Source organism: Gopherus flavomarginatus, chromosome 5, assembly GCF_025201925.1.
Source record: "Gopherus flavomarginatus isolate rGopFla2 chromosome 5, rGopFla2.mat.asm, whole genome shotgun sequence".
In the NCBI taxonomy this organism is placed as follows: Eukaryota; Metazoa; Chordata; order Testudines; family Testudinidae; genus Gopherus; species Gopherus flavomarginatus.
Window position 1 is genome coordinate 113,059,616 of NC_066621.1, and position 26,717 is coordinate 113,086,332.

The 26,717-nt window shown below is 38.4% G+C and overlaps 1 protein-coding gene across 3 annotated transcripts; it reads left to right on the forward strand.

Annotated features, from left to right (window-relative positions):
- The first annotated feature begins 248 nt into the window (after positions 1-248).
- SRP54 (signal recognition particle 54) lies at positions 249-24,320 on the forward strand. 3 transcript variants are annotated; one of them, XM_050953908.1, is made up of 17 exons: positions 249-426; positions 4,214-4,316; positions 4,961-5,071; positions 10,505-10,596; positions 11,450-11,534; positions 13,964-14,068; positions 15,345-15,411; positions 15,501-15,558; positions 16,227-16,377; positions 17,563-17,711; positions 19,457-19,557; positions 19,677-19,763; positions 20,230-20,303; positions 20,613-20,721; positions 21,882-22,052; positions 23,018-23,113; positions 23,837-24,320. In XM_050953908.1, exons 3-17 carry the CDS (start codon positions 4,994-4,996, stop codon positions 23,926-23,928), a joined length of 1,515 nt encoding a protein of 504 aa, XP_050809865.1. In that variant the 5' UTR covers positions 249-426; positions 4,214-4,316; positions 4,961-4,993; the 3' UTR covers positions 23,929-24,320. The 3 variants fall into 3 exon arrangements, with proteins under 3 accessions (XP_050809865.1, XP_050809867.1, XP_050809866.1); XM_050953910.1 differs by lacking the exon at positions 249-426 and adding an exon at positions 463-557; XM_050953909.1 differs by lacking the exon at positions 249-426 and adding an exon at positions 599-886.
- Positions 24,321-26,717: the final 2,397 nt, after the last annotated feature.

The following is a 26,717-nucleotide window of genomic DNA, read 5'->3' on the forward strand; positions in this document are numbered from 1 at the left end:
CAGGTATAGCTAGGGTGAGGTAGCAAAGGGTTAATCTATTATGAGACGTTTAAACATCGTTTGTTTTGTTGGTTTTTCTCTATAGATATTTTAAAGTTAATAAAAAAAATAAAATGTTTCGACCCGTTAACGCCTTGGCTAGGCGCGAGACCCCCTACAGCGGAACCTCCCAGCTCCACCTTAAAGCGGACAGGCACAGCTAGCCTGACCCGGAAACGGAAGTGATCCCGGGAGGTCAGGGACCGAGTGGAAAGGTGACGTTTCCAAGGCTGAGTAGCGGCGCTGGTGCTCGCTGTGTTGTGAGTCGCAGCGGCAAGGGGCAGACGGGGTGAGAGAGCAGAGCGTGACCCCCGGGGGCCCGGCCTGCACCGCGGCCCCTCTGGGCCCACCGCCTCCCGCGGGACCGCTCTGCGCGTGTGCCGCCTGGTGAGTCTCGTGGGCGGCCGGGCGGGGGGTCCCAGGGACGGGCCCGTTCTCCTCTGCTTTCCTCCACCGCCCCGAGCGCAGCGTCCCTCTGAGGCACCTCTCACCGCGCGCCCGGCGGCAGGGCCCTGCCGGTGAGTTCCCGTCTGGCCCGCAGTCACTGGCCGGGCCCGCACTCTCCAGCCCGGGGGAGTCTCAAGCGGTTCGCTGTCTCCGAGACTGAGGCGGGGTGTCGCCGCCGGGCACCGGGGGAGGGGCGCTGGCAGCCTGGGCAGAGTCGAAACAAGACACACACCCTTCCAGGCACCAGCCTGCCCCTGATTCCGGCCAGCCCCACGGCTCTAGAGCCGCACTCTCCTTCTTAAACTGTCCGGCCTCTGCTGTAAAGATCTAGACAGATTGGGGCGGGTGGTGTCTGGTCTCTGCTTCTAGCAATCTGGACCCTCACTTGTTGTAACGGCAGGTATGAAGCTTGAGTATAAAGTTTCTTTTTTGAGTTGCTGGTATTCCAGACTAAATGTGGCTTTGTTGTATTATATGAAATAATTTCTAGTTGGCTACCGATTTGTTCATAAGTAGTCGTGTAGGGTTTTATGTTTGCTTTTCTGCATTTTAAAATATTGATACATTTTCTTTCAACAATAACAAATATTTCTCATTAACCATACAACTTCGAATTACATTCTGTAATTCTACAGAAAAAAAGCAGCAGAGAAGACTCCATAAATATCACCTGAAATAGATAAACATATCCTGTCTCAAAGTAGATCATTTGTATTCCATAAGCTGGAAAACAATATTTTAATGCTTGGGATAAATTTAATCAGGCATTGGGCACTAGTAAATAGGACATTTGGATGTTTACATATCAGTGTTTTTAGGAGTGCTTTCTTAATCTCAGTACAACAATCAACCATAACAACCTTATTTCCTGATCTGACTATGCTCGCTGACCCAAGAGTAGAAATTATTTGGGGCTTTCAAGCGTGCAGGGCGGTTCTCATCTGATAGTTTATGCCACCGGATTTGAAACTACTTTGTTTTGAAAGAGCCTGCATTTGTTATGCCTTGCAATGTGACTGGAAGATCATCTGGTCATTTAAACTTTAAGGGTGCTACGGAAGAGAGTTCTACTGTTGGCAATTATAACAATTTACATTTAATGTGGTATGTTTTCAGCGAGAACTACAAATTAAATGTTGTGAGGTGTGGTGTTTTGTGTGTGTGTTTTGGGTTTTGGTTTTTCTTTTTTTTTTTTTTTTTTAACAGAATGTAAAACAAAAATGTTCTAATTATTTTTAAAATTACAGCCAACCCCCCCCGCTCCCCCCGAGAAACAAAGTGGGTGAGGTAATATCTTTTACTGGAACAACTTCTGTTGGTGAAAGAGAGAAGCCTTCAAGCTACCCAGAGCTCTTCAGGTCTGAGAAAAGTAGTTGGGGTTTGTCTACAGTTAAAGCTGCTCTAGCGCTTCAGTGTAGACATTACCTACCCCAACAGAAGAGATTCTCCCATCAGCATAGCTAGCGCCTCTCGGGGAAGTGGATTACCTAGGTCAATCCCTTGACCTAGTCCTGTCTATACAAGGTCGTAGGTTGGCTTAACCACGCTGCTCAGGAGTGTGAATTTTTTGGCAGTCGTTCATGCATATTCTAAGAGACTGTTTGAGGTTAAGTGGCCTGTTAACACCCATGTAGTCATAGGAAAATAAAGGTGGGGTAGTGGGTACAGATTGTAATAAGCCATAAATTCAGTGTCTTTATTAAGACTGTGAATTCATAACTAGCAAAGTTATGAATTTAAGCTCCCAGGCTCATTTTTTAAAGGTGTTGCATGCAGATTTCCTTTGAAGGACTGAGAGGTCAGGTATGGAGTGATGGTTTTGTGAAAAGTGTTTGCCCATGGGTGATTTTATCTTATTATTTTTCTCCAGGAGTTCATTCTCCCCCTTCTTTGCCTGTGACTGCCAAGGTGTTAAGAAGCCACTTCACCGTAAATGTTCCCTGATAATGTGTTAACTATGTATGCCGAACAGTCTGTTCCACCTTGTGTTTAGCTGTGACACTAGCTTTCTTAGACCTGAAGAGGAGCTCTGCATAGCTTGTCTCTTTCACCAACAGAAGTTGACCCGTCGGAGGATATTACCTCACCCATCTTGTCTCTCAGATCCGTCTATGCTACAGACCTATATCGGTATAATTACATTGCTCAGAGGTGTAAAAAGAAAAATCCATACCCTTGAGCAATGTAGTTATACTGACCTAGCCCTCTGTGTAGACAGTGCAATGTCGGTGAGAGAGCTTCTCCCATTGACATGTCTACAGTAGCACTCTTGTCAGTAAAACTTTTGTCAGTCAGAGGTGTGGAACCCCCCACCTCCCCAACTGACATAATTTCACCAATAGAAGCACCGATGTGGATTGCTATGTCTGCTAGAGATGCTCTCCCACCAACATAGCTACTGCCATTTTCTTGGGGGTGATTTAATTATGCTGATGGGAGAGCTCTCTTCTTTCGGCATAGAACGGCTACACGGGAGACCTTACAATGGTGCAGCTGCAGCAGTATAAGCTGTGCCACTGTAGTGTAGACATAGTCATAGCTGTCACCTCTCAAAGTGAATTAACTATGCTGATGGGAGAGCTGTTTCCCATCAGCATAGAGTATCTTCATTAAAATGCTACAGCAGTGCAGCTGCGTCAGTGCGGCGTTTTAAGTGTATACTTATTCTTTAATATACTTGGATCAACACGGCTACAACAGAAAACGCTGTTTAAATAAACACTCTCCTGCAATGTTTGTGACATTAAAGGGACTTAACAAAAGTAAACCTCACTTCACTGATTTTTGTAGTGCAAGCAGTGAGAAATGCAAAAAGGAAACATGGTGAAAAGAGATCTGTATTTAACATTTTTTTCCATTCTTAATAATCCAACATGTAGGCAAATAAATGTTTGCTTACAGTATTACTTGAGTCCCTTGATTTTAGTGTTCATGTGCCTAAGTTTAAACTGTATAAACTTTTACAAACATTTAAAAAAAAAAAAATCCCCATGAAGTTTTCCGGTATAAAAGAATGAGTTGAGTAGTATTTTTCTTTTTCACTAATACCAAGACTTGTATTCAAAGAATTTCACAAAAATAAATATTTGGATTCTCTACCACATAAGATACTTCCCTTTGAAGAATAGGTGTCTCCTTTATGATGATGAAGAAGGGATAAAGCAAGCTTATTAAAGTCATCTTTCCCTGTCTCATGTTTGTTAGTTGTATCCAAATTTCTGTGAAATATTCATGGTTTCTTTGAGCCTCAGATTCCTGTAGCATCATTAGACTTCAGCAGTTCCCAGCCCTTCTGTTGAAACATGCTCCCTATGTTAATGGCTGGTAACTTGTGGGAGAATGGCAGTTGGAACTAAAAATGCTGAAGCTGAAATGTAGAGTCCTTTGGCCTCCCCATCCCCAATTACTTATCTGTAGGCTCACTGTAATGGTGTTACAAGCTGAGCCACTTGATTTCTTTAGTTTTTGTTTCAAATTTCTGTGGCAAAAATAACTCTTTGTCAGGAACCAATATGTAACATCTGCGCTTGCAGATATGCAGGATTCTGAAAGCTTATTTTAAATTCTATAAATATTTACTTAGGTGCTCTGTGGTCATGAGTAGTCCCTATCAAACTTGACATAAAATAAAGCACTTGTGTAAATGTCTGCGGGATTGGGGCTTTGATTGCTCATAACAGTAAGCTATTAAAATGTAACTTTAAAAAGTAGATCTTTTCTATTGAAGCTGCGGATTTCACAGAAGTTGGACAAGGAAAATCAATCAAGTCTAGTCAAATTTGAGTTTTACCTCTACCTGGCAGAATCAGAATCCGAAGGTGTATTGAAAGGTAAGGGTTTACTGGTCATAACTGTGCTTTCTTATCTTTATGTAACATCATTCAACTTTCACACGACTTCTGTCACAATATTTTTCTTACCTAGAGATTTCTTCTTGACAGGTTGTCCGATATATATTGTAAGTAAGGCAAGATTTACCATCTAATACTGGTGTTTTCCTAGTGTCATTTGGCTCACTGAGGGAGATCTAGATTTGAACATGGGTCTCTTACTTGGTATATTTCTCTGGAACAATTTTTCAGTTCAAAGTTTGAGTTTGTTCATATCCTCTTCTTCCTTGCCATAACTCAGATCTGGTTGTGACATCACAGCTAGTTGCTTGGAAATGCTCTAAAGAGAATTCTAGGACTTGAGATGAGAAATGAGCAACAGTAACAAACTCCAAAATAACCTGTTTTTCAAGAAGTGTCCTCAGGAAATGAGAAATTCAGATTGGTATACAGCAGCAAAACTCTATAAATTAGTCTTAGAACAAAGCTGATTATGAGACAGACTCTTTCCTTTTACTCTATGTAAACATCAAGATGATATCATGGTAATGTACCTCACTTTTTTTGTATGTCTTTGATTTTTAGGTAACAGAATATTTCCTAAAATTAATGTAGCATGTTTACCTTTTCTTAATGCTTTACAGATTGTTGTGTGAGATTTCTCTGAAGCCGCCAAGATGGTGTTAGCGGACCTTGGAAGAAAAATAACCTCAGCATTGCGCTCGCTGAGTAATGCTACAATCATCAATGAAGAGGCATGTAATATTTGTGTACATTATAGCTCTCATCACAAAGAAGGCAAAATATTACCAGGATGGACTAGGCTGATGTTGCTTAAAAACTACTGGAATTTAGTCACCCCAAAGTCAGATGGCCAAACTAATGTGTCAGCTTGAAGATACCCCAATTATTTAATTTTAACTGAGTGTACAAGGCTTGGGCAGGGGATCATACTGTCTTTTCCTAAGAGGAAATGGGCTGGGGAAGAAGATAAGCAGCTGAAATCAAAGGAGTAAATGAGAGGAATAAAACAAACACATAAGTTTGTGTGTGCCAGCTGGTAGATGGCACTGAGGCACATCAATAAGGGAGTATAAATCTTTTGCATCCGCTTCACTGGATGTAATTAATACTGTATATACTTAATAGTGTATACATTATTAATTCTGTGTTCTTAAGCTCATTTGGGTATCCTCTGTATGATTTTGGGTTACTTAGTAGTTACAGTGTATGTTTAACAAAACATAGTGAACAGGTCTCATAGACCTTAAGATCAGAAGGGACCATGGTGATCATCTAGTCTGACCTGCATATTGCCCACCCACTCTTGCAGTAGACCCCTAACCTCTCACTGAGTTACTGAAGTCCTCAAATCATGATTTAAATACATCAAGTTACAGAGGATTCTCCATCACTAGTTTTAAACCTGCTTGTGACCCATTCTGCAGAGGAAGCCATAAAACCCCTTGGGTCTCTGCCAATCAGGCCTGGCGGAAAATTCCTTCCTGATACCAAGTATGGTGATCAATTAGATTCTGAGCTGTGGGCAAGACCGAGGAGACAAATGCTTGGGAAAGAATTCTCTGTAGTAACTCAGTCTTACCCATCTAGTGTCCTGTCTCCAGCTGTTGGGGGATTTTTGCTACTGGCTGTCACTGATGGGCCACATGCCATCATAGGCAGTCCCATTATATCATCCTCTCCATAAACTTAACAAGTTCAGTCTTGAAGCCAGTTTGGTTCTCCCCCCGCCCACTCACCTTCTTCCCTGGGAGGCTGTTCTAGAACTTCACTGCTCTGATGGTTAGAAACCTTTGCCTAATTTCAAGCCTAAACTTGTTGATGGTCAGTTTATATCCATTTGTTTTGTGTCCGCATTGGCACTTAACTTAAATAACTCATTTCCCTCCCTGGTATTTATTCCTACGATGTATTTATAGAGAGCAATCATATCTACCCTCAGCCACCTTTTGCTGAGGCTAAACAAGTCATGCTCTTTGAGTCTCCTTTCATATGGTAGATTTTCCATTCCTCTGATCATCCTAGTAGCCCTTCTCTGCACCTGTTCCAGTTTGAAGTCATCTTTCTTAAACATGGGAGACAGAATTGCACACAGTATTACAGCTGTGGTCTCACCAGTGCCTGGTATAATCAGTGGCAGATTAATGATTTCACCGAAAGTCCCGAAGGAAAAAACAAAAACAAAAAACCCCCCAAAAACTCCGATAAATGCTGAAGCGCTGCCGCCCCTTCCCCCCCAAAAAAAAAAAATAAAAAACCTCCAAGGGCTGAAGTGCTGGGGGAGGCAACTTCAGAGAGCGCAAGTGCCAACCCCCAAATTTGCCAGCCTAGGCTTTGGTGGCCTAGGCAATAATACGCCACTCGGTATAATGGTACTAACATTTTCCTGTCTCTGCTGAAAATACCTCACCTGATGCATCCTATCACTGTGACTGCATTAGCCTTTTCCAATGTACATTTTTGGAATAATTGATTAAGCATGCATCCATTACATATTGAAAGAGTTTAAACTTCTTTCCACTCAATAAAAATCCAATAGTTTTTAAGTATAAGTGCAGGTTATTTTAGCAAAAAAAGTTATTTCTTTAAAGTGACTTGAGTTACAGAGCTTATGAAACTAGTAACATTGGCTATAGGCAGCCATAATTTAGCCAGGAGCTGTGTAAACTTTACATTGGCAGAAACTCTGGATCTTATTTCTGACTGCGTGGTACCTGACTGCGTGGTACCTGTTTCATTTCACTTTTAAGTTTGAGCATTTTGTAGATGCCCAAAAAAACCATAAGCCCATAATTGAGAGAGAAGGCGACACTTTTTAAAAAAAAAACAATCCTGGCTTAGAGGGAAAGTGAAAGTTATATAAAACAAATGGAAATATGCGGAGGTTGATAGCAATGAATATGAATTAGAAGCTGGGAATAGCAGAAAACTGACATGGGAAGCAAAAAGGACACAGACAGCTATTTATGGCCAGCAGAATTAAGGACAATAAGGAGTTCTAACGATGATATTGGTTCATTACTAGATGAAAATGGTAGAATTGTCAATAATGCAGAAGAGGCAGAAATGTTCAATAAATAATTCTGTTCTGAATTTGAAAAGAAGCAAGATGATGTATTCATATGTTATGAAATACTTGTCATTCAATCAGTAACTAAAGATGATGTTAAACAGTAGCTAATGAAGAGATGATTTTTTTTTAATCAGCAGGTTTGGATAATTTGTAGGAGAATTAAACTGTTCAAAGAGTTCTCTGGGCCATTAATTTTTTTCCCCCTCCCCCAATGAGTCTTGGAACACTGGGGAAGTTCCAAAGGACTGGAAACAAGCCAATGTTGTGTCAATACTTAAAAAGGGTAAATGGGATGACCGTGGTAATTATAGGCTTTTCAGCTTGACAGCAATCCTGTGGGTGTTTTTGTTTTTGTTTTTTTTTAATGGCTGATACAGAACTCAATTGATAAAGAATTAAAGTAGGGTAACTAATGCCAATCCACGCAACATGGTTTTATGGAAAATAGATCTTGTCAAACTAAATATCTTTTGATAATAATAGCATTTGATGTAATATGATTAATTTCTGTAGGTATTTGATTTGGTACTGCACCATGTTTTGATTAAGAAACTAGAATGGTACATAATCAATATGGCACACATTACGTGGATTAAAACCTGGCTAACAGGACTCAAAATGTAATTGTAAACAGGGAGTGGCTATTGAGCAGGTGTGTTTGTAGTGGTGTTCCCCACTGATCATTTCTTAGTGCTATGCTATTTAACGTTTTTATCAATGATCTGGGGAAAAAAAAAATCAGTGACAAAGTTTGTAGATGACCCAAAAATTGGAGGAGTGGTAAATAATGAAGAGGACAGGTCTCTCATACAGAGAAATCTATATCTTGGTATGCTGGGCACAAGCAACAATACGTGTTTCAGTATGGCCAAATGTAAGGTCATACGTTAAGGAACAAAGAATCTAGGCCATAGAAACAGGATGGGGAAAACTCCAGAACTGGACACAATATTCCAGGGACTAGAAACAGTGACTCTGAAAAAGACTTTGTGTTACGGTGGATAAACAGCTGAACATGTGACCTCTGTGCAAAGCTGCAACCAACAGAGCTAATGTGATCCTCACATGTATAAAGAGGAGAGGATCAGGTTGGAGTAGAGGTTTCATTACCTCTGTACTTGGCATTGGTACAACTGCTACTGTGAATATTGAATATCCGGTTCTGGTGTCTGCACTTGAGGATGTTGATAAATTGGAGAGGGTTCAGAGAAGAGCCATGAGAATGATTCAAAACATGCCTTAGTGACTGAGCTGCTTGAGTCTGTCTGGCTTAACAAAGAGAAGGTTAAGGAGTGACTTGATCACCACCCATAAATATCTGCATGGGGAATAGAATTTTGGTGAGAGAAGGCTCTTCAATCTAGCAGGTTTCTGTCTAGTTGTAACAAGATCTAGTGGCTGGAATTTGAAGCTAGATAAATTCAGACTGGAAATAAGGCCTAACTAACCATTGGAGCAGTTTACCAAAGGCATGATGGATTTACATCACTGTAAATCAAAAGATTGGATGTTTTTCTAAAATAGGGTCTGATTCAACCACAGCTATTAGACTTGAAGCAGGAATTAATCCAGATAATTCTATGGCTGGTGTTTTGCAGGAAATCCAGTTAGATAATCACAATGATCCCTTCTGGCCTTAATCTATGGGCAGTTTGCCAATTATCCTAAATTTTATCATGTATTTTTAATAACAAGCTATCAGATTTGATTGAGACAATAAACTTTTCATCTTACCCCAAGCTTGTATCTATGTCTGAAGATGTATAATACCTCAGACAAAATTCTCAAACCTGCGTGCCTAAGTTAAGCAGTTAAATAAGTAACCCGTGTTTTTCAGAGGGGTGAGCATTCGTATCTCCTGTTTTCTCCAGTGAGAACTACAAGAGTTCAGTGTTTCAGAAAATCAGGCCCCTGAGAAAGCTGTGTAGAGTATGTATTAGTGATAAAATTCTTAAATGCACCCAACTCTTAAAATTTAACCTTCAATTCTGAACTCTAGCCACCCTGGTTTGAAAACACTGGGCTTAGTGTGTGAATCATGATGTACTTTCTCAATGAAATCTGCTTATTTTGCTTCTAGGGAATACTTTTATTTATGGATGTTACTGTGTTCCGATGTTTGTTCTTGTTCACTTTTGTCTGTGACTGGATACAAACTGTTCTTGTCAATCTCATTTCCTCTGCAATTTGTCATAACTATTTTGTGCACATTTATAATGACTTTTTACAGTACAATTCTTTCAATTGACTTGAGTTGACCTTACATGTGGCTGAATTATCTCTTATGAAATTATGGTAATTTCACTGGTGAGGGGGAAGGAACACATTCTTTTAATATAGTAGAGTAAAAGTTTTGTGATATATAAACTGATCAACTGAGCTTTCCGTAGCCGAACATTTTTTTTTTTCATAGAACTACAGTAGAACCTCTATTACGAACACCTCAGGAATGGTGGTTGTTCAAAACTCTGAACAAAACATTATGGTTGTTCTTTGAAAAGTTTACAACTGAACATTAACTTCATAGTAAAGTTTCAAAGCTTTATTGAGAAGAAAAATGCTGCTTTTAATCGTCTTAATTTAAATGAAACCAGCACACAGTTTCCTTACTTGAAAAAAAATATTATTCAAACTTTCCCTTTATTTTTTAATAATTTGTTTAACACAGCACTGTACCGTATTTGTGTGGTGGGTATTTTTTTTGTCTCTGCTGGCGTTGCCTGATTGCATACTTCCAATACTAAGTGAGGTGTGAGGTTGACCAGTCAGTTCGTAATTCTGATGTTCATAAATCTGGGGTTCTACTCCAGTACTTCTTGTTTTATTCCTATGTTTACACAGTTGAATCAAATATTTTTAATTTATAAATCAGTGTGTGCCAGTAAGACGCATGTAAAATCATCAACTTCCACTTCAAGGGCTATCATTCTGTCTACGGTTTACATCAGATTCATGGATTACTTTAAGTATTAATCATTTTGTGTTTGCTGAACACTAAAACAAAAGTGCCATTGTTTTCATGATTCAGATATGAACCAACTTGATTTCCACACAATTGTACATTTTAAATGCCCTTTTTTTAATCCTCCCAAAGGTTTTAAATGCTATGTTAAAAGAAGTATGTACAGCGCTACTGGAAGCTGATGTTAACATTAAATTAGTGAAGCAGCTGAGAGAAAATGTCAAGTAAGTCAAATAATTTAAAATAAATTAAATTGACTAGTTTTATTATGTTTGTATGGAGGTTGCAGATGAGTGAGGTGTAGAGTAACTTGCATATGATACCTTAAAGGAACACGCACATGTGATTTTCATTTAATTATTTCCCCCATTATTCCACTTCTTTCACTAGAGAAATTTAGTCTGAGTATTTAAATGTCAGTGTCAATCCAGTTTTACCTAAGACATCTTTCCTCAAGTTAACTAGTTTATGATGCTTTTTTCTTGTTTAGAAAAGTGTGTGTGTGTATATGTGTATATGTATATATATGTGTATATATATGTGTATATATATATATATATTAAAAAAAAATCTGTTTTCATATCAAATATAATATTTCATGAAGCTTCCATGAGAAGTAATGAGATCAAACTAGATATTTTAGTGTAGTGAAATTCCTTCAGAGTTTTAACTAGTTGGTCATACATCATACCTTTTAATAGTAACCATACTGATGCCTCTTAAGGTTTGCCTGTTTCATTCTGTTTGATATAAACAGGGGTCTGTTTACATGTTACAGTACTGTTAAAATATGTCTAACTTTTAGTGTACTTTACTTGATTTTATGCTCTTTAAAATATTCAAGTATACTGGAAAGCTGGTAATCTACCCTAAACATGAGGATAATGTTTCTACTGTGTGTCCCTTAATGTTTAAGAAGATATGGACAGTTCAAGACACTTAGAGAATATAGGGCATTTTTCTCTGCTCATATAAACGAGGACATACTTCTAATCCTCTTCTCAAGGTTTGCTTAAACTATACTAACATTTCCTGTCTTGTTTTTTGATTTTATTTTAACAACTTTTAAAAACTTAGATCTGCTATAGATCTTGAAGAGATGGCATCTGGTCTTAACAAAAGGAAAATGATTCAGCACGCTGTCTTTAAAGAACTTGTCAAGGTAAAACTGCATGAAATTTGCATATTTTTATTTTGGATTTTTAATCTCTTTTTGTGTAAATAACCATCCAGTCCAAATAACAGTTTGTGTGTGAACATACTGTACAAACATCTCAGAGTTACAACATATGAGCTGCTGTTGATATTGGTAAACATTGTTTCTGTTTGGATACATTGCATTTACCTGTGCCAGGACATTAAATCCAAAGATGTTTAACACTTTTGTTATCTTTAATAACAATCTACATCATTTATTTTTTTTGAATTGTGATTGAACAATGGAAAAAAAAGGTCTTTAGCTAGAGAGATTAGAAAAATTGTTTCTATATAAAACTTTCTGTTGAATTTTGAAAGAATGTGGGATTCGGTAACTGGAGTCCTTTCAAATTCTAGTGCTCACACAAGCTATTTCTGTCTGTAACTGGAGCTTGAAAAATTTGTCCAACTTCTACAAGGTTGAGAAATAAGCCTGTTAGCAAGTGGAAAAGTGCTGTTCTGCAATGCCCCCCACCCAAGCCACACTACAATTTAAAGGAATAAAGCAGCTGTGTATTTATTCTTTAATTGACAGTATGTTACAATGTGTCTATTTAATAAAAAATTTAAAATGTAATCAACTAAATCTCCCTTGCTTTCTTAGGGTAGGTCTACACTTAAAACTCTGCAGCTGCAGTGCTTTAACACTTCAATGAAGATGTTACTATGTCCACAGGAGGGCTTCTCACGGAGGTGGATTATGTCGACTGGAGAAGCCCTCCTGTTGACAGCACTTTCTATACAGGGGTCAGGTTGGCATAACTGGATCGCTTATGTGTGTGGATTTTTCACACACATGAAACGATGTAGTTATACCAGTGTATGTTTATAGTGTTGATCTGGCCTTAGACATTTTCTCCTTTCCTGGCTTCACTCCACTTCTTTCTTTTCCCCTCACTAGATCACTTTGTATTTTATTCTTGAGCTGACTTCAGTATTTCTTCCTGTTCTCTCCCCTATGTTTTCTCCTCCATTTTTCTCAACTTTTTAAACTTGTCCCATCATTCTTTCCTGCTTACTTCCCCAGCGTGTTTTTTGTTCCCATTTGCACATACTCTTTCCTCCATCCACTTGTATGTAGGGTTTGACATTTTTACAAGACTCTTAATAGCCTAATGTTGCTAGCCAAAGACCAAGTGATAGGGAAGAGAGGGATAGAGGTATTGTTTGTGAGGAACACCTACGTCAGAAACCAACACACCCCTGCTTCTGGGGGAAAAAAAGGGTGCTATGATTTCTTCCTTATTGGTGTGGTGTCCTGTGACGCTGCTTGAGGGGCATAGGGCTGGGCCTGGGTTCCGTCTAGAAGACATCTGACAAATCTGAAGTATACAAATTCTCCCCCAGGCTGCAGGAGGGGTAAGGAGGGTTCTTTCTCTGGGTACCTTCCTCACCCAATATGCAGCAGCCAAGAGATTGTGAATCTCTAGTAATCTTACCCCTTTTTGTCTCCGTTTGTGAGTTGTTGCCCTCCTTTAATAACTTCAATGCAATGCCTGTTTGCATAGTTACTCAGCTTTTCCCAGCCAGAAGCATCAAAGTGAAATTAGCCAGATTCCTTTCAGTTTCACACCTCTCTAGAGGGCTTTGAGTAGAAGCAGTGAAAATTGATGTTTGCAGCACATTAGCAAAGCTGTGAACGTCTGCAGGCTTGGGAAGATGGCAGTGTATCAGTTCGTTTTCTTCTCTTGCTTATAAGATAGGAACTGCAGCCATAAGAGCTAGAAATGTAACTTTTTTTATTAAAAAGCTTAAATTCTGCATAAATTGACTGTGGTGCTCTTCGTAAGCTTCTTACCTGCCATGGGCAGATGGCTTGTTCAAGCACTGACAGGTTTCTGCTGTCATCCCTGAATAGGATGTTCCTTTTGTTTATAGGGTTATAAAGTCAAATTAGTCTTGTCTATCTTTTCTTAAATCCATAGTAGACCAATCGATCAAGGTGAATTCTGATTTCTATCAGCCATGTCAGAGAGTGTGCCGATCACAATATGGCATTCATGTTGTTCTAGCCAGTCCTTCTGTCACCCATTGGCCAGGCTGTCAGTGACACCAGATACCTAAAAATCAGAATTAAGTTTGTTTAAATATTTTGTTTCAAATAAGCAAAATAAACCAAACAAATTAATATCTGAACTCAAGGAAATTTTGTGTGTATGTCTTTAGGGACTAGTCAAATCTACCTTGAGTTAGACCTATGAAATGTGTAATTAATAGCAGTATTCAATCAGTTAGCCTTTTAACGACCAAGTTCCAACACACAGGTGGGTCTGTAAGTCAAGCCATCCCTCTGGCACAGGGACTTCAGTGAAGGTAGGAGCATAGTATGTGCTCTTAACAATTCCACACTTCTGAGGTTTAACTTTCTAGCATTTATTATGCTTTGTCTTATAGCTTGTAGATCCTGGAGTCAAAGCCTGGACACCAACTAAAGGAAAACAGAACATTATAATGTTTGTTGGGCTGCAGGGAAGTGGTAAAACCACAACATGTTCAAAGGTAAGTTATACTGAATCCTCTTACGACACTTAATAAAGAAAATAGTAAAAATTAAACTGTCTGAAACACAATTTTCTGTTAGATGTTACTGTTGGCGTGTATACTTTTATGGTTATTAATATAGCTTGCTGAATACAGTACAACCTTATTTATATAAGATACAATCTCCGCAGGAAACTTTTTTTTCTACGCAATGTATAATTAAAAGAAATGGTAATGAGAACATTCATTTGTTTGATGGGATTAAAGAGAGAAGAGAAACCTTGACAAATGAAAGTTGAAGCCAGTCACCAGCTGATGAGTCTGGGAAGAAATTCCTTGCCCCCAACCCTCATCATGCAGGTTATTCAATAATTGTTCACTGAGAGGTGGTGGTTGTACCTTTTCTTGAATCATTGGGATATTGGCAGCTGTTGGAGATGGGGTAGTAGACTAGATAGACCATTGGTCTGATCTGGTTAGGTAATTAATGTTCTGACAGAAAACACTTCCACTATGCAGTTACCCTAATGTTCTCTGACATTTGCTTTGCACTGTTGCAGTTTGGTGTCAGTGTTACAGTAAGGGGGAAATTGTTCCAGCTCTTATTAAAGTGTTTATGGAGTGGAGGAGATATATATTTTTCTGAAATGGTTACATGAAAAATAATTGACTACCGACCCATCTAAATGTTAATGTGGTAGAATGTGATGAATGTATATAATGAGGGCTTTCATTTCACAAAGACAAGTATTTAAAGCAATGGAACTCGCTTCAGAAGCTGTTGTGTTATCAGTTGAAAGGTTCAGGACCAAGCAACCAGTCTGCAAGATCAAAAGTTGGCAAATATCTCAGTGGTTGTTCACCTTTCCATTCTCCACATGTACTTCTACATCTTGCTTGATTGTCACTAGCTCAGGAAATTAAAATTACGTGTCCCATTCCAAACCTGCCTAGTACATGATATGGCAACGCCAATCTACCATGATCTAGATGCTAATAAGTCACATGGTAGAAAAGTTTTGCTTTAAATGATGATTAAAGTCAATAATCTCTGATAATGCCTTACATTTTTATTATTGCTAATATATGACCGAAGGTCTCTGGTTGCAGGCAATGTGGTCCAGGAAAAGGTGTCTTGATTCTGTCTCGTTTAGAAAATATCAGTATGGGACTTCAGTGACTTACTTAGCTTTTTTATAAATCTAACATTCTATTTTTAAGAAAAGGATTTGTCACCTCACAAATGACTAAAATGCTTGGTACTGTAATCACATTTTGTATTTCCTTTTAACAGTTAGCCTACTATTACCAGAGGAAAGGTTGGAAGACATGTTTGATATGTGCAGACACATACAGAGCAGGTATTATGAGTAACTTTTAAATAGATTTGTTCCATTTTTGCACACTTCTACATTGCAGGTCGTCCACTGACAATATCTCTATTTTACAGGTGCTTTTGACCAGCTAAAACAGAATGCAACAAAAGCAAGAATTCCATTTTATGGGAGGTATGCACTTCTTGGGTTTGGGAACAGTTCAACTCATTCTAATGTTATATATTTGGAAAAGATATATAGTGGATCAGTGAGTTGTCAAACAGACTTTAACAAGAACAGAACCGTTATAAAAGAGTAGGCTATTGACACATTCAGGTCTTCAGGGAGACATGAATACATCCTTTTTGATCTTTAGAAATGTTAGAAATCACTTCTCTATCCCCAAATATAAACAGTGATAGGAGGCTCACAATAAGATGGCAATTCTGTAGAGTAAAAAAAGTGGGTCACTCTTCTGAATCGTGCTTTGAATGCATTCTCAGTGCTTTTCTGTCTTTCTACTGTGTGCACACTGGTGGAAGAATATAGATTTAAACCTGCTCCAGCTCTATATTAGTAGAGCTGAGATAAGGCATAGTGTATAAATTTATGCTTTTCAGTGCAAGAGATGCCAAAGGAAAGAAGTTAATATAAAATCTTTAGATTCTGTATCATATAAACAACCAGTACACTCTAACTAAGAATGTCTATAGCTAAAAATTTGGGATGGATTTTAAGTTATTTGATGGCATACGTATGAATTAATTAAAAGTTTGCTTCCTAAAAATAGATCCTTGGGATGGAGGTGCATGGAGACAGTTATTTCACGTCACTTAGATATGTCTTTACCTTTTGAATAGTTACACAGAAATGGATCCTGTGATTATTGCCTCAGAAGGTGTTGAGAAATTTAAGAATGAAAACTTTGAGATAATCATTGTTGATACAAGTGGGCGTCACAAACAGGAAGATTCTTTGTTTGAAGAAATGTTACAAGTTGCCAATGCTATAGTGAGTAACTACTGAAAGTGTAAAAATGGTTCTTGATTTGCTTTTGTTTTTGTAGTAGTTTTGAATACAACATATCGCTATCCGTACCACTATAGATGCTGTCTATTATAGAACATGTCAGGGCTTTAATTTACTTCTCGGGAGTTTCTGAAATGTGGGGACAGTTCTGGACCAGAGTAACAGCAAGGATAAATGAAGTCTGAAACTTATTAGCCTTCAATTGGTGAAAGTTCAGTAAAATTACTTAACTTTAAACTCTTCTTCTGCTCATTTATATAATTAGTCATTGAATTAAAGTTAGCTTGCATATATCAAGGCTGACGTTATCACTGCAAACAATATGCTCTTTTCTTTTGTGATCTTTGCATAAGCAGATTCAAAGAAAAAGGACTATGTATTTACATCATTAGAGAAATTATAGCAAATGTACTAGGGTTTCATCTGCCACTTCTTCGCATGTCTGGTTTATGTGAGATAGGTCAGGTAATCATCGATCATGCTGATTTAGCAAATGAATCTGGTGACTACACTCTCACCTGGCTTAAGGAACAATCTTTATAAAGTAACAAAACTGACAGCCTCAGCTTGGCATCAAATGGAAGATATTCTTTGGCATTGAATCATAGAATATCAGGATTGGAAGGTACCTCAGGCGATCATCTAGTCCAACCCCCTGCTCAAAGCAGGGCCAATCCCCAGACAGATTTTTGCCTCAGATCCCCCAAGGACTGAACTCGCAACCCTGGGTTTAGCAGGCCAATACTCAAACCACTGAGCTATCCTCTTTTATTAGTAAGCCTAATACTTAATAGGAGAGTAGGAGGAAGACAGCATGGTCAAATATTGTCTTAACATTGCTCGGCATAAACAATAATGTTTACAAATATTTTAATAATCCATATTAAGCAGAGAATTATAACTTGTGAAAAAATCCATCATTATAGCTAGTAGGCCGTCTTTGGAAGTAAGTATCTGTAGTTTTCTGGCATTTTCTTTGGGGAATGAAGTGAAAAAATATTTCAAGTTGCTGTTTTTCCTGCTCATTGTTCAGTCTTGATTCACTCTTAAATACTTTCTAGATTTGTACTAGTTCTTTAAAAATGTCATTGTACTTAAGAGTCTACTACAGGACATAATACATAGATAGAGTTAAGACACAGAAATAACTAGTGTTAATTTTTCCAGCAACCAGATAACATTGTTTACGTTATGGATGCCTCCATTGGTCAAGCTTGTGAAGCTCAGGCAAAGGCTTTCAAAGATAAAGTAGATGTAGCCTCTGTTATTGTGACAAAACTTGATGGCCATGCAAAAGGCGGTGGCGCTCTCAGTGCGTAAGTATTGTGCAGTAATGGGGTTTCAGTACTTTTGTAGCTGAATGTGATGTTTAAACTATCAGAAAAGTTGTTAAACAAAGTTCTCCTGTTGTTGTTGTTGCATGCAATTGGGTGTGCTGATTCTTAGCTCAGTGAGTAACACTGGGCTTGATGCAAACCACTTATGGCCTGATCCTGACTTCAAGGGGAGTTGTGGGTGCTTGGCAGCTTTCAGGATTGGACTGAGGCGCTTTTTATATTTTTGATATTACACATCTTTCTGTAAGCGTCAACTTGTTTTCTCAGGATAGTATCACTAGTCTCTCTGTACATGTGAGAGAGGTGTTTGTCTTAATACCCCTAAAAAAATTAGTAGATAAATGCTTTAGAGACATGGTTCAGGTGAAAAGATTGCTTCCTATAAAGAGTCTAAGATGACATACCAAAAAAAGATAAAATTGAAACTTCAGATGTTGAGGAGATGCTGGATGAGACTCATATCAGTGGAATGCAGGTTATATCTCTGATTGATAAAAGTCCAGAAAATGGTCAAAGGAACCCACTTATAAATTCCTCAGTTACATTTTCTTTGATTGCATGCTTCTGTCAAAAGCCATGCAGCACAGCATCCTGAAACTGAAGCCAGTCCTAAAGTTACTAGAACACATCAGAAATATGATATCTAAGTCTGCCTTTATACAGGCAGACATGTCAAACACACTTGTTATGGAAATAATGGTTAGAAATTAGGTTGGTTATAGAAACAATGGAGAATATTGGCAAAACAGTCTGGTCTGTTGGTTTTGATGCCAGCTCTTTAAGTCAGTGTCTGACTGAACTGAAAAATTAAGGCTCTTAAACACCTGTCAGTAAAAATAAAGTTGGCAGAAAACTAAGCATACTAGCCAAAAATAGACACTGAGGGTGAGAGCTGCACCTTGCAGGTCCTGGGCCATGCTAATAAGATGACCAGGTGCCCTCTTTTTCTTACCACTCCACCTCTACGGCTGCTGGGAATTCAGAGTGCAGGAATTTCTAGCAGAGCGCAGTCCCTGCTTTAGAGTTTTACCTTTCATCTCTCTTGCTAGTAGGTGTCTGACAGCCTTGAAGCTCCCACCTTTCTCTGCCTTCTGAAAGGGAGAAGCTTTATCTGTCTCCCCATTTGGAAGCCGCCTAGCTGCTTTAAGATGTGGAAGAAAGAGAGGTCTCCACTATGCTCCATTTTGTTGGCTGCTCCTCCATGAATAACTTCAGTACTTGCCTCTGTTGGCTTCCCAGCAGCAGGAAGAAATGGACAGGGTTAAGTTTTAGGTGCCCACAAGGTTCTGAATGTGAACAGTGAAACTGACCATCTGAATTTCCCATTAGTGGTGCTTGTTAAAGCTATCAGCAGCGTTACAGGCACTGAGTCTGTCTGAAAAATCAGGAACACATCTATTTAATGTTTGTTCATATTTTGAAGGCTATATTTTATAATCATAAGGAATAGAAACTTTTTTTTTAAATATCACAAGCCTAAAATGATGGCTTAAATCCCTGAGCTTATTGAGGAATGATTCCCAATTGCTACTGGCAAGTGGCTGTTTCAAATCCTGTATGCTGAATCCTTTTGCACTAGTAGTTTGAGGAGCTACTAGAATAGTGCAGGCAAGTAAAATCTGACTAGTGTCATTACATTCATTTATTTTAATATATGGGAGCAGAAATTGGGCCATATTGACATTGTTTATAGACACAATCGTATTACTTATACTTCATTGCAGAGTTGCTGCCACAAAAAGTCCTATTATTTTTATTGGTACTGGAGAGCACATAGATGACTTTGAACCATTCAAAACACAGCCTTTCATCAGCAAACTCCTTGGTATGTACTATTTATAACTACAGACTACACAAGTGTTCTAAAAAATGTCACTGTCACAAAAAAAAATTTGGAGCATAATTTTTCCTCACAAATTTTGAAGGAGGCTTTCTGTTTTCCAGGCATGGGTGATATTGAAGGATTGATAGATAAAGTAAATGAATTAAAGTTGGATGATAACGAGGCACTCATAGAGAAGCTGAAACACGGTAAGCTAGTCCTCCCCCAAAACATTTATGTAACAGAACTAACCTTTTAAGTAATCTTCACTTTGCAGAAAATTATTTAAAGTAACCAACTTATTTTTCTTGTCATGTTAAACAAAGTACTTAGAGAAATATAAATTTAAATCATACAGGTTAAAAAAAAAAAAAATCCAGACTTCTTGTGAACAGTTGAAATGTGAAAGCAAATGGATTGCTCCTCTGACACAGCATTATTTGCATGCTTTCTCAACACAATTGCAACTTACTAAGCTTCTTAAATGTTATGCAAAGTGGGATACAGCCCAATACTAGAAGAATATGCAGAAGAAGTATCTTTGCATCTAACATGATTTGGCTCAGTCTGTTCTCTCCATAAAGTGTAATCAGAGATGGGTGGGCAGGATCAGTCTACATAAAAATGTAATTGTGTGATCATCTGCACTAACCTTCTATTTCTGTTGTACTTCAGGTCAGTTTACGCTGAGAGATATGTATGAACAATTCCAAAACATCATGAAAATGGGACCCTTCAGTCAGATCTTGGTTAGTTATCCTGAAAATTTTCTGTCCAAACTTCACTTGTTTTCAATTTTTGTAGAAAGTGCTGGGGAACTTTTGTGAATTTTAAGGAATTCTTCCCATGGAATAGCTGTCTGAAATGCTACCAGATAATTTTAATGGCTTCTGGTAAACATTAATAACTTCAAAAGCAGAAATAGGAACATGTTCAAATTTGCTGAATAAAATATTTAAAATATATAGAGCTATCTATTTCTCAGGTCACTTAAACAGTAGTATCTTGTAATTTGCAAAACTGACACAATTAACTCCTTTAACTGTGTTATTTTATAGGGTATGATCCCTGGTTTTGGAACAGATTTTATGAGTAAAGGCAACGAACAGGAATCAATGGCAAGGCTAAAGAAATTGATGACTATAATGGACAGTATGAACGATCAAGGTAAAACAAGTTCCAGTAATAGAAAGTTAAGAACAGTTACACCTCTACCCCGATATAATGTGACCCGATATAACTTGAATTTGGATATAACTCAGTAAAGCAATGCTCTGGGGAGAGAGGGGGGTGGGGCTGTGCACTCCGGCAGCTCAAAGCAAGTTCGATATAACACGGTTTCACCTATAACATGGTAAGATTTTTTGGAGGGGGGAGCTCCTGAGAATGGTGTTATATCGGGGTAGAGGTGTACTTAAATAATTCATTGCTATGTTCATTATTTTATTGGAACAAGTCAGGGAAACAAGTGTTGGGGAGGGTGGAAAGAAACAGGAGAGTACTAACTTATCATGTTAGTATAAATATCCGTACATAACTGAAACAATCCAATGAAACAATTGGAAAACTCACAACAGGTTTGAGGTGCACATAACATATAGGCTTTCAAAAATAAGACTGAGTAGAGGATCCAGATACTGCTTGATCCAAAGTAAATTATTTGGAAGAAATATTTGATTAGCTAGAGGAGATTTCTAAGCATACTTTTGGAGCTGAAGTAGACACAGTCCATACACTCATTGTCAGTCATTATAGAGATAATCACTTCCTTAAAGTCATTGTCAGGGTAGAATTGCCTGCAAAAATGTCTGTGTGAGGTTGCATATTTATTGTCTAATATCCGTATAAAACCTTATCCGTTTGCAGTAAAAGGATTGTTTTCCAGCTGTCACACCCACCAGCTCACCCTGGTCTCTGGCACTCAGGTTGGTTTGTTTTCATCTTGCACATCAACATTTAGTCATAGAAGCTTTGCTGGCAGATTATGCCCTTAGTTATACCTGTGAAAAACCCAGTAATCTTCAGTGGGGTTGCACACATGTAGTTAAGGGCATAATTTGTTATGCAGAACATCTGTTGCTAATGGTGATGCACAAGAATAAAGGAAATCCAGCTTGAGTGGCTGGTAGTAGGAAAAATTTATAGAAATCATTGAGATGTATATGGAAGTCCACTGTCACTTACAGTCACTTCTCAGGGTAGAACCACACTTTTAAAAATTAAAACAAACAATTTTCAACTACTGAGTTCTCATTAAAACCTGTATTGCATCCAGATAAAGTTCACAAAGTTAAGGTATAGATATTTTGCATTGTTTCTAATTGCAGAACTAGATAGTACAGATGGTGCAAAGGTTTTCAGTAAACAACCAGGAAGAATCCAAAGAGTAGCAAGAGGTTCCGGTGTTTCTACCAGAGATGTTCAGGAGCTCTTGACACAGTACACAAAGTTTGCACAGATGGTGAAAAAGATGGGAGGCATCAAGGGACTTTTCAAAGGTAAGTAAAACATCCATCTACTTGGCAATCACTCAGCTATAGGGAAGGCATTGTGATGGTGGTCGCTCATGGGAATAGGGCCAAAGATGAGGGGGTTTAACAATGTAGTTTGAGGTCTGAGAGAGGAAAGGGAATCAGTGTGGCTGCAGAATGAAAGTGTGCTGTAGCGCCCTCCATTATTCTGTGGACAATTGAGTTATATAATGAGCCTAGAGCTGAAATCAGTGTTTCTGATTTGTAGTTAGTTCATAAAGGCAAAGTATTAGTATTTGTTCAATGAAAGTGGACACGATTAAGACATCTGATTTAATGAGGATTCCCTTTGGTTCCCAAATAATAAGGGAAAAAAATCAAGACTTTTTTCCTATAATTTTTTTATTGGTCAGAAACATCATTTACCCAACAGTTCTCAAGTCCTGTTTATAAGCCAACTTTTTTGCTCTACATGGTAAATTCAACCCAGCTGTGACTGCTGCATGTAGATTCAATGTAAGGGGAAATTACTTCTTAGAGGAGTGCACCTGGAATTGCCATTTTCTGCTAATCCCTGGAAAATACTTTGGATAGCTTTTATGTACATCTAAAATGTGTTCACTTTCATTTTATATAAAATTATTTACTAGCTGTACTGCTGCTTTTGCCAGTTACATGCCAGTTAACATGCACTTGGCCAGAGAGAGAAAGCACTCATGCATTGTGAATTTAAGTGTGGAGTTCATGAACAGTTTCAGACTGTAGTAAAGATTTTCTGTTGAGGAGGAGAAAACTCTCTCCACTACAAATATACAGACTGTTGATTATTATTTTTTTTTTTCACATGCACTGCCCAAACACACACAGATCATCAACCACTTAGCAAGTGGCAGCATTACTTAAGCTAGTTTGAATCCAGCAACTAGAAGGGGCCAGCTTTTACATTATCAGTCTCGAGTACTGCATTTTTCTTGTCACTTTCTGTATTTAAGGAGGTGACATGTCAAAGAATGTAAATCCATCTCAAATGGCAAAACTGAACCAACAGATGGCAAAGATGATGGATCCGAGAGTTCTTCATCACATGGGTAAGTTATTACATTTTTACAGTATAAACTAGGCAATTTGCAAGGAATTATGGGGGAGCATTTGACAGAGCATATTTCAGTGTTATGGATATGTTTTTATGTTAAGATTTTTAACATTCTTTTAATTACAACCTGGAAACACAACTTGAGCTCATGGAGTCCTTCACAGCTATCTTTCGCTGTTTCAGCCGCCTCTTGAGGTGGTTCGGCAGTGTGGGAAGGAGCAATTAGATGAGAGAGGTGATAAGTAAAATGGTTCACACAACTGCCAGAAAACTCATCTTCTATCTGATACTGCTGGGCTGAACCACAGTGGGCAGCAGCTCCCAGTCCCAACCTTACATAATTTCTCCTGAGAGCTCCAGTACTGTCTTGTCAATGAATAGCCCAGTCACAAAAGCTTGTACCAATAATTAGATAGATTTAGTTCTTGTTTCCAGGCATGAAACAGGTTCCTCCTCTATCTCTCTCCTTTAAAACCCACTTTAAATCTAGCCTTCAGTTGTCCATTTCCTCTGACCATCTACTCCCACTCACATACTACTTTGATTGAATAACACATCCAAGCTAGACAATGCCGGTTGTGTTTGTAAAGCACAGTTGAACACCTATGGTGCTGTGCGTTAGTGGTGGAGTATGAGGTTTCTTAACCAAAAAGGGTTACTACTAATTGATTTACCAGGCTACTCACCTACCCAGTTCTCACTGATATCTCTTCTCTAGGTGGCATGGCAGGATTGCAGTCAATGATGAGACAGTTTCAACAGGGTGCTGCTGGAAACATGAAAGGCATGATGGGATTCAATAATATGTAAAGAAGCCTTAATAAAAACTGACTTGGCTGAGGACATTTGCTGCGACTTCGGTAAAAGGATTTGATTTCTTCCTATTTACAGTGAAAGAAGAGTGTCGATGGGGGTGGAGGAAGTGACCTTTTTGAAACTTCTATTTGGGCTTCTCAAGAAGATTCTAAATTGATTTCTGGAAAACAGTTATATTTTTGCCTAGCTCCTTCCCATTAAAAGAAGTTCTTTAAGTTTAATAAGTAAAAATCATGATGTAAAATTTTAATATGTAGAGACACTTTTTAATTGTTTGCATTAAATGGCAGCCATTATATTTGTAAACAATCCAGATATTTGGTTAATAGTAACATAAAATGTCCCAATAAATATGTTGTAAAATAAACGTAAATGGTTGTAAATGACGGATGTGCTTATTTCTTTGATTTTTAAAACAGTCACTAGAATGCACCTTTTTATTGGTGTAGTGTAGGTGGCCACTGCTCACTGCTAGCAGTACTTAAATAACAGTTACGAGAGAGATGATCAGAAAAAATGTATGCCTTTTGATACAGTTGAATGTGAGGTGTCGAGTTGCCTGCAGACCAAAACCGGGGTAGATAGGGCTGCTCGTTAATGTGCGTCTACCTCCTTTGCTGCGCATTCTCAGAGGCTGGTTTTGGGGGGAACTGCTGCTGCTTGCTGTGGACATCCTATGCAGAATCTCTCAAGATTGCTTATCTCTTCTCCTGGTGTGTGTGTGTGTGTGTGTGGGAATCTGAGAGAGTTATTGAGGAGACATGGGTTTCAGGTATCTTCAGTACACTCATGACATCTAGCTTTGTCTTAATCTCACCAGACTGCTAATTAAGCAATGTATTTTGCTGTGAGCTTAATACACTGGTGCTCTATAATCGGCACTAATGGAATTTAAAATCTTGATATTGACCATAAAACTCTAAATGGCCATGGACTGATGAATTCAGAGGCCACCTTTCACCCTATACAGTAGAACCCCATTTATCTGATCCTTCATTATGCGGCTCTATGTATTAACCAAACAACCTGGGCACACAGGTCCAGAAGCAGGTGGTCTCACCTGTGGCTGCTAGATGGTGCTGCAACCTTGCATTTTCGCATTCTCCAGGTTATCTGAATTTTTGGTTATCCAATCTGGCTCCCATCCCAATTAGATTGGATAAATGATGTTCTGAGTGAGCAAGGGTGCTTGAGCTAGAATTCCCTTTGTATAAAAGAGAAGGAATTAAGTGGCAATTATGTGAGGATCTTTGATTTTGGAACTTAATCCCCAGCCCTGGTCTGAAACAGGCAGAATCTACTGATCTTTGGGCATGCTTCAAAGTTCTGGAGTCATGGAAGAATTATTGCGGGGGTGGAGGAGAGGGGCAAGGACAGATTATTCAATAGTTATTTTCTGTCTATCAATTGTTCACTGGGGAGGGGGTGTTTGTATTTATTTCAGTGGAATATATGGGCCCAAAAAGTCAAAGGTGTTAATGTTACTGCCCAATATTAAATAGTGTTAAACAAGGTTTGGTATACTGAAACATCAGCCTGCTTAGTACCATTGCAAATACCTTATTAAAAAATCTGTTAACTTTCATTAAAGATTCTGATTTACAGGCCAATGAGGATTTGTTTACGTTGTACAACTGTATTGTCTTGTTTCCTGAGGAAACAAGTGTCATTTCTCCCAAGTGTGAAATCTGTAGTAAAACGTACCTTAACCTGTTTTTGTTTTCCGCTTATTATCCTGTTTACACTGCAGTTAAGTCAGTTGAAAACCACGTTGTGCTGAAACCAGGTCTCTGATATGGCTGTATCTATAATATAGACAGGGCCTTGCAGTGAAAAGACAAAATGTTGACATTGTGCTGCACAAGAGATTAATCAAGACTTCCTGCCAAGATTTGTAGGAAAGAATAGTATGTGATGAAGCTGTCAATCTTATCAGCATGTGGGGAGGTGTTAGCTATACAGCAACAATATTCATCTTTGTATGGTTTTGTCTTTGTCTAAAGTGTGACAGGCTGTTACATCCTGCTTTGAATGCTTGCTGCTTGTAATAATCGTGGCTTTACACACTCCATCCCTCTTCCAGTGTAGTCTGAGGTATGCAGCTTAAACAGAATAGTAGCAATCACCTAAATACTGTGCAAGTGTAACTTGGAATACATACAAACATAATTCCACTGCTCAATCAGTTTTCCACATCTTGTGGAGTACGTATTGTAGGAGGCAATACCAAAATTAGTTACAGCATGAGAGAAACAAATTCATAGTGGCTTTATATCATTTTGTTCTTGCACTTGAGACCATCTACAGCCCTTCTTGCCCTTTCCCATTGTAAGTGGTTTTTGTACTCCCATGTAACATTTGGCATTTCTGCATCTGAACCCAGTAATGCTTGTCCTTCTACAAACTTAAGCTTTTTAGGAGATGGTCATATCTTCATCTTCTATTGCTCCCAGGGGTAGTAGGATCCTTTTAGTGTGAAGAGGTTTCTCTTACTATCTCTCAGATCCTGGTCCTTTCCTGACATCTGTCCTGACAAGTTGGTTTCTGAGCTAGCTACCTTTCTGTTTTATAGCACCCACCTTCTTTATCTCTGAGTACAACATGGAAGTAGGGCCCTATGTTGTATGGGGATCCCCTAAGGTGGTTGTGACTGTAATTTGGAAAGTCCCTTTATACAAAAAGAACAAAACCCTTTTATTTTCTTTTTTTTCTCTCTCAACAAAACCCACACAAAAACAGGACCCAGATGAACTTTTTTGAACAAGTTAATATCAATTCTTTTT

Bases quoted from the DNA above. Each gene is read 5' to 3' on its own strand.
- SRP54 (XM_050953908.1), top strand. From the start codon at position 4,994: ATGGTGTTAGCGGACCTTGGAAGAAAAATAACCTCAGCATTGCGCTCG. The intron at 5,072-10,504 runs GCATGTAATATT...ATCCTCCCAAAG, and splicing joins CTACAATCATCAATGAAGAG to GTTTTAAATGCTATGTTAAA. The intron at 11,535-13,963 runs GTAAAACTGCAT...TTTGTCTTATAG, and splicing joins TCTTTAAAGAACTTGTCAAG to CTTGTAGATCCTGGAGTCAA.